Source organism: Triticum urartu, chromosome 7A, assembly GCF_056163025.1.
Source record: "Triticum urartu cultivar PI428250 chromosome 7A, HENAU_Tu73, whole genome shotgun sequence".
NCBI classification, from domain to species: domain Eukaryota; kingdom Viridiplantae; phylum Streptophyta; class Magnoliopsida; order Poales; family Poaceae; genus Triticum; species Triticum urartu.
This window is the reverse complement of record NC_141879.1, coordinates 29,635,741-29,644,171: the sequence shown is the minus strand read 5'-3', so window position 1 is coordinate 29,644,171 and position 8,431 is coordinate 29,635,741. Positions and strand designations below refer to the sequence as shown.

The following is an 8,431-nucleotide window of genomic DNA, read 5'->3' as shown; positions in this document are numbered from 1 at the left end:
GAAACCATCGGTCGGCTGGTCCGGCCCGGCGGCGGCGGCGCCCTTGGGCGCCGTCCTTCCTCCTTGGAGGTGCAGCCGAGGTCCCACTCCTATCCACCCCCGTTCCCCTCCCGGGTGAAAGCCCAAAATCCATCTTGGACTGGTCGGTGACGGCGCACTGCGCGTCGTGTCCTCCTTGGAGGTGCCGCCTGGGGAGCGTGCGTTCGGGTGAGGGCGGCAAAGGTGGAGTTTTGGGCGGCTCTGTTTATCAGGTGGCAGGGGCTTGGTCGGGTTTGCAGGGATGTCTGTCCCCGCTCCCTTCAAGGGTGGTGCTCCTCGACGGTGGCGTGTTTGGCTCAGCTCCGGCGGTACGGCGTCTGTGATCCGGCGGTAGGGGATAGGGTTCCTCTTCCCAGCATTAGCAACACGTCCCTGGCCGTGGACACCCGGTGTTTTCTCTTCAGCGGCCAACGACTCTTGCTCCTCGCCGTTCTCCGGCCTCTCCTGATGTCCTTGCTGCTCGCTCTTTAGTGGCTGCTCCCGGTGGCTTTCCCGCTGTTTATCAGGTGTCCTAGGTTGCGTCGGTGTGTCAGATGAGGTGTGCTCATGTCCTAGGAGGTTGTGCTCTGTGCCTGTTCCAGGACTCGAGGTCGGCATCTCTCCTGCTCTAGGGTGAGCGTCTCTCATGTCCGTCGGCGGCCCCCTTCGGTCCAAGGCGAGAGGGTAGGGTCCCTCTACGGCGAGAGCGAAGGAAGATGCTTGGATTCCTCCAATTGGATTCAGTCATGTCCACAACTCCACTCTGTTTTTGCAGGTCCTCGTCGTGCTCATGCTGCTCGCAATCCTTGGTTCTTGTTTGCTGCGGTCGGCGGCGTGTTCGAGCTTGGGCTTTTTTGTTTTGAGCTAGTATACTGCGTTGAGTTGTAAGCTTCCTAGGGTGCTCCCGTGTATCGTTCGGCCGATGTGCTTGATGTTGTGTTGTAATTCCTGGCCGGTTGATAGCTTTGTTAATTCAAAGTCGGGCTCTTGGCGAGCCTTCGTTCTAAAAAAATTATTTACAGTGAATTCTGTTTTTTACCTCCTATTTTGACATTTTTTTACACTAATTACCCCATTTAGTGAAATTTCACCCGTTTTACCCCATTTAATAAATTTTTTTGACACAATTTACCCTGTTTAAGGTTTTGTGAGCATTCTGACCAGTCGGTCACATTGTTAGGTCCAACTGGCATGCCATGTTAGTGGTTTTTCCTGGCTATTTTTCTCATTGCTGAACCGGGCCGCGCAGCTTCTCCCGACCGGCTCGGCCTGATGGCGGTCGCTCACATCACGTCCAACGGACAACGCCCAAGTCGGCCGCGTGCCACGCTCACCTCGTGTGGCTTCTCATTTACGTTGCTCGCCCCCAATCAAACATGCAAACAAGTATTCGTATAAGCATCAAATTCCTAGCTATAACATGTTCATCATGCCTGCATCATTTGTTAACTCAACCATTGAGTTCCCGTTGGCCACCTTCTTCTGATAACCCAACTCCTCGATCTTCACCTTTACATCAAAATAACTAATGAAATCCCTCTCAAGAGTCAATCACGAAACAACCTATCACTCCTCCCCTCTCGCCCGCGACCGCGCCTCCCCTCCTTCCCCGCAAGCCCTCCCCCTCTCTCCTCTTCCCTGCCGCCGTCGCCGGCGCCCACCGCGGGCCTGGCCCGGGCGATGTTGGCGGCGGCGGCCCCCGGCCCTTACCCGTCTAGGGTTTCTCTGGCAGGGGACGGAGCGCTCCGGGCGGTGTCTTCAGGCGGCGGCGGTCCTGTGCGGCGGCGGGGTTCCCTATGCGGCGGCGGGGGCGAGTTCTGGGTGGCGGCGGCGCCGTTGGCGGCGGGGCTGCGCGGGCTGGTGGCACCCGCCCGGCCCAGATCTGGGCCCTTCGGGCCCCATCTAGGCCTGGGCGGGCCGGCGACAGGCGAGGCGTTGGCGTGGCCATCAGGAGGCGGTGGGGAGCGGCGATGATCGGCGGGGGCTGGTGGCGTCGACGCCAGCCTGCTGCAGCGTGGCTGGCGGGGCTTAGCGGGCCCATTTTGGGCCTTGCCGAGCCAGGGGTGGACTGGTATGCCTCGCTGCCGTGTCCGGACGGCTACCGCGACGGTGCCGGAGGCGCGAGCCTCCCGCACGACGGCGGTGGAGGTGGTTCCCTCCCGCTCGGCCTCGGTGTTGCTGCTCCCGTCGCTTGGATCTTCTCTCCGGTCTTCTTGGCCTCGTGGTGGTGCTCGCAGCGAGACGGCGTTGGTGGCGGCGCAACCGTGATGGCGCATGGTTGGGCGGTGATTTGGCTGGTCGGCTCCGATTGGCTGGTGGGGTTTGGCGTGCGGGAGAAATCCTTGCCGGTTTGTCCGGCTCCGATGCGGTGACACCGGCGGGTGCCACTATCCCTTCTTGGAGGGTGTCGGGAGTAGCTATCCCCCACGTCCCTCCGCGTACTGGGGGAAACCCTAGGTCTTGTCCGGGTAGCAGCGTCGTCGGCGTCGCATCCCTTCTTGGAGGTGCTGCTTAGTTCGCAGTAGATCGGAGCCTAGGGCTGTGGTGGTTTGTATCCGGAGGGCGCAGCGGTCGCGGGTCTGCCACGCTTTGTCGAGCTGCCGCTGTTGGCATTTATTTCTTTTTCTTTTTCTTTGGGCTTGATGTGCTACTCGCCCAGCATTGCGATGTGTACTGTGGTGGTTTGCTTTGGAATACAAAGCGGGGGGAAACCCTTTTTCGGTAAATCCCTCTCAATAATCTCTGGCTTTGGATTCTTTTATCCAGGGACATAAAATATGCCTAACACTCCACATCTTGGTTGCCATCCGCTTTGTGCAAGAAAAATAAACATGAATTATTGGCCGCAATCATAATAAATCATAATCTACTCTAATATGGTAAATACACATGTTTCAGCATGCATTGTATGATACAAAGATCCAAAATTCCTAACAGCTAGCAAGTAGCAACAGATGCTATCACTTGTGCATGTATTAACACTCTTCCGATCAACATATCTGCTACCTAGATATTCAGATATCTAAGTGTATCAGAGTTAGTAAAGTAGTATATTTACACCCCTTTAATCTAATCCATTGAACCATGCATACTTAAGGCCGTATATGATAACTAAAGAAAAACATACATGATTCCAAATTATATCAGTAACACTTTCTCTGCTAATTTATTCGATGATAATATACCATGCTAATCAAGTATAGTCATCCCATCAGAATACTTCAAACCGGAAACGAGTTGAGTAGGGAGAAAAATAGGCAGGAAAAACTGACGACGTAGCATGCCAGCCATTCAGAACGCACAAAAAATTTAAAACAGGGTAAATTGTGGCAACACTTTTGCTAAATGGGGTAAAACGGTTGAAATCCCGCTAAATGGGGTAATTAGTGTCAAAAATGTCAAAATAAGGGGTAAAAACCGGAATTCACTCTTATATTTATTACAAACCACAATGCTTAAACTGCTGGAGGCTCCAGCTTTTACAACGCAAGAAGTAACAACAAACCTACAGCAAGCAAGCAAGCAGAGCGACGAGGTCAGTCGTACTTCACTCCAACTGTGAACTGATTGGGGTGCCTCCCGCTCTCCGCCTTTAGCTGCTCCAGAGTTCGGTCCAGCACAGGGTTCCCTCTCTTAACTGCGAGCTGCACCTCTTTAAGCCTCGTCAAGTGCTCGATGCCCATGATGCTCTCCTCGAAATTCAGTGAAAGTTTCTCCAGTTTTGTTATGGATCGATCGTCAAATTTGTAGACTAAAAATACGTGTTGTTTGCATTAGAAGGATACGCAAAGTACAACGCCGCAAGCATAGCTGAGACCAAAATTAGAAACAAGGCTCGTCGTGTACACAAGCAGGAAAACAAAGGAGCCTAAACAAACCGCTATGACTTATGCACAGAAGCAAGAAAACAAAGATGAAACGACAGCAGACGTTTTTTTTTTCAGGGTTTGTTGAGCTATGCCCTCAGCATTAACCCTATTTGACTACTTGTTGTGCTAGACCTCTGTGTGTGTGTTGATGAACCTTGTTGGATTTTTGGTTTTATCTATAAAGCGGGGCGAAAGCCTTTTTCGATAAAGGAAATGAATCACAGCATGAACCCTTAATTTAACAGCCACAGTTGAAATGTCATACGAATTCAAGCACATAGTTCAAACAGGCAATGCAAAGAATTTATTATGAAAACGAAAAACACGACTTGGTCTCAGTCTTACAATAAGTGCAGTCTTATTTAATATCCACAACCGGAAATAAGCGGCAATAGGCAAATTTTGTCGCACACTTGACGGGTAAAAGCACATGGCCGGACAACAGTAGTAGCTGCAGTAGTAAACGTGACAATAGTGCGTCTTGAAAAAACACAGGAAACCCAGATGGTATACAGGACATGAGCTGCCGCACGAATCGTATAGCAACACTATTGGATACGCATGCGTCGAGGCGAATCTGCATGCGGCCCAAATAATGAAGCATCTTCCTTCCGGCCGGCGACCTGCACAACCAACATCATATATCAGATCAACATGTTAAAAAGTACTCCTACTAGTAAGACTACTGAGGAGAGAGGAAGCATGTGGTGGTACTGGTTGGCAGGGTGAGCGGATATAGTTTCTCGCACATACCTGCACCTTTCCCTACCGGTGTGGCAGATCAGATTCGGACAGAATAGTGATACCGCTGGCCTGGCATTGCAGAGCTTCGGCGCAGCAGCGTCAAGAAGTCACTGGTGATTTCGCGGAAGGCTAGATACTGGAGGGGCAGGAGGAACTCAATGCCATCTGGGACCTCGGTCATGCTGCTGAGGTTGGTTAGGATTAATTTTTCCAGACTTGCCAAAGCACCTTGTTGTATGTCTAGCCGATTCAGATTAGGCAGGTTTCTTAGAAAAAGAACCTTTAGCTTGGGGAATCACCCTGTGAGAAATGTCAGTTGCTTTCCGTCGTATGCTCTGGTAAACTGTAGATATGTCAAGTTTGGCAACCGGGAAAGGGATGGCAGGGGGTCTTCTCTCAGCTGGGACCAAGATAGAGACAATGAATACAAGTTCTGCACCTCAGCAGCTTGGAAGAGAGGAGACTCGTCCAATGCCCCTTCCGCTAGTCGTCCTCTCAAAACTAGCTTTTGCAGGCTTGGTAGGCAGACATTCAACAGGAGAACCTCGTCCTCGTCACTTGCAGCCACCTCTAGGGAGGACAAATTCCGCATCTGAACTAGAGACTCACTGATGCGTCCACAGTACATTCCCTTCACATTCCATAACCTCAAGCTTCTCATTTGCTTCAGCTCCCCTAAATGCCTAAGACATTCATCTTGTACTTCCAATGCCTGCAATGTCTGCAGGTTTGTTAGATTTCCAAGACCATTGGGGATACACATGCCACTGCCCCATTTGAACTCCCTCACAGTTGAATCAATTACTCTCTCAGCAAATAAGTGTCTGAGCTTCTTCAGTTTCACAATCCCACTTGGTAACTCATGTATATCAGATCCATGAAGGTCCAGTGTCAACAAATTGGAAAGCTTCTCAATAGACTTCGGGAGATTCTTCACTTTTGAATTACGCAAACCCAAATGGCGAAGATTAAAAAGGTCCCCAATAGCATCTGGAACCTTCTCGATGGGTACACCACTTAATTCTAGCACTGTCAAATATCTTGACTCCTCACATAGCAGAGGGAGTAGAGTGAGTGATGCCATGATTTTGTCCAGTGTAATGAATGTACGAAGTTGGTGCATATCAGAAGGCTGATGATTATGCTTCTTTGGTTTGTGTATTATCAATCGACGCACATTCGTCTCAGCAGACAACCCACACTTATCGTCATATGTAACACCAAAACAATTCTTCTTGCACAAATCAACTGCCAAGTCACGAATGATGTCGTGCATTCTAAATCTGCTCATCCTACCAAAAGTGTTCCTCTGAACAAGTTGTAGCATGTTTCTGTCGGTCAACTCCTTTAGATATCCCTCTGCCACTTCTTCTACTGTGCATTCACCCCTCTCCTCAACGAACCCCTCTGCGATCCATAATCGTACAATTTGTTTCCCTTTGAACACATAGTCTTCTGGAAATAAGCTGCAGTACAGGACACAACTTTTCAAATGTGTTGGAAGGTAGATAAAGCTCAGATGGAAAACATTCCTTATATGATCGAACCCCGAATTATTAATTATCTCCCAATTTAATTGGGCATTTATTCTTCTCCATTCTTCCACATTTTTCTCACGCACAAGGAAGAGGCCACCAACAAGCACAATAACAAGAGGCAAGCCTTTGCACTTGCTAGATATTTCATCAGACAAAGGCTTCAACTGTGCTGGACATTCATAATTTGTATATCTTGGAAAGGCTTTCTTACAAAAGAGATCCCATGCCTTGTCTTCAGGTAAAGCTTTTAGTGTTAAGATGTGCCCTTGAGAGGCAAGTGCAGCAACATGGCCTTCCCTTGTTGTCATTAATAGTCGGCTGCCCTTATCATTATGAATAAAAATCCTAGACAAATCATTAAATGCTTCTGGAGTCCAAACATCATCCAAAATGACGAAATACTTTTGTTGCTGCAGAAATGCGTTAAGTGTCTCTTGAAGGCATGTGATGTCCATGTCCGCGGTGTTAGATAGAATACCGACTTTATCTCTGGAAAGTTCCTTGATTATATTCCTCAAGACATCTTCTCTAGAATAAGTTTGAGAGATGGAGACCCATGCATGGCAATGGAATTTCTCCCTCTCATGCCTGTAGATATTTGCAGTTAAAGCTGTTTTACCAAGCCCTCCCATTCCAAGTAGTGCTATCACAGAGCATTCCAAATGATCACCTGCCAACCACCGCTTAAGTGTTTCTCTGTTCTCTTCGATCCCCACTAGTTCTTCTTCCTCAAGGAACCGTGAAGTGTTTGCTAGCTCTTGAGACCTCTTAACAATGTAGTCCGAGCTGCTAGTATCCTCATTGTTCACGGGAACCCAACGGGTTTTTGTCTCTGACAGGTGCAAAAGGTCTTTCTCTATTTCCTTCACCTTAAAAGCCATCTGGTTCAAAGAAAGTAGAGATCTTGGCTTTTTGAACCCTTTCTTCAGGAAAAAGAAAAAACCAACATCATGTTCATGACCAACTAGATACAAGTAATCATCCATCATGTCCTCCATCAGATGTGCTACTTTCCGTACCTCACCCAACCAGCTCTCATATGCTTGTTTCTTGCGGTTTCGAGTGTCCATTTCACACAGAAATTCATGCATTACACGAAGCTCACTCACAACACGATCCATGCCGCGCTGTAATTCTAGTAGTTGCGTGCCATACTTCACAAACAGTGCACTGGCCTGGTTTGCTACTCCATTTGCTAAGGCAATTCCGATCTATTCAATGGCTAGAAGAATCACAATCTCCGCCACTATTTTCTGATATGTGCTAACGTCTCACTGTTGGGTGGTGGCCTAGCTGTATATTCTTCCTCAATATAATTAGGATGGCCACTGAAAATGAAGTAAATGATGTATTAATTAAACTTTAGTGTATCCTGCTAGGATTTGCCAAATACTTTAAAAATCTGCAACCACGGTAGAAAAGTGAAATAAGAAAAAGCTTTCAAAGTAATCGTCCTCAACTCTTATTTCATGATGTTAGCCTATCTAACTCTAACCCACGAAATCAAACAAAACAGTACATACAACAGGCAGGTCCATGAGAATTTTAAAACGCTTGACTATGCTATAACCAACTGCAGCAAACTTAATTTCATTAACTGACAAGAGCGAGTGAAACTCGACAAAGAACCAACCAAACAAGTTCTGCTTTTGTATAAGGGCATCTCAAGTTAAAATTCCCCAAATGATGAAGTTCTAACCAATTAAGGCAAAGAGGGACCAAGATGACATACCTGCCAGCTTACTTCCAGGTAGTATCTCCACCGAAGCTCCGTAGCACCTGTCGGTCGATGCAGATCTGGACCTCCTCCTGGTGCGCTTCAGGACATCAAATTCTCAAATGGTGTCATGTCTTGGTGATAGTATGGAATACTAGTCATGTTGCCGAAGCCATCTTAAGAGAGGCAGCTAGTGGACCTGCAAGTCAAGTCAATCATAGCTAGTCTTCTTGTGTGGCTGAAACTACTTTGAAATTGCTTTTTTCTCTGGTGACCGTGTAGTTGAGAAAAAGGGTTTCCCCCCGCTTTGTATTGCAAAGCAACCATCCGATACAACCAACGATAGGTGCTGGGGAGGAAGCAGCACAAGCACGCCCAAAGGAAAAGAAAAAGAAAAAGGAAAAAAACCAATGCCGACAACGGTAGGTCGACGAAACAAAGATGATCAGTGACCGCTGCACCCACCGGAGAAGTACCACCGCGCTTCTAGCACTCCGAGGCGTCACGTACCGAGCAGCACCTTCAGGAAGGAATGCGACGACGAC

At 48.4% G+C, this 8,431-nt stretch overlaps 1 protein-coding gene across 1 annotated transcript; it reads right to left on the bottom strand.

Moving 5' to 3' along the window:
- Positions 1-3,517: 3,517 nt before the first annotated feature.
- Positions 3,518-8,181, bottom strand: LOC147957271 (disease resistance protein RPM1-like). Its single transcript, XM_087535945.1, has 3 exons — positions 7,902-8,181; positions 4,641-7,497; positions 3,518-4,510 (listed from the first exon to the last, which is right to left on the bottom strand). The coding sequence occupies exon 2, from the start codon at positions 7,288-7,290 to the stop codon at positions 4,927-4,929; it is 2,364 nt and encodes a 787-aa protein (XP_087392071.1). The 5' UTR covers positions 7,291-7,497; positions 7,902-8,181; the 3' UTR covers positions 3,518-4,510; positions 4,641-4,926.
- Positions 8,182-8,431: the final 250 nt, after the last annotated feature.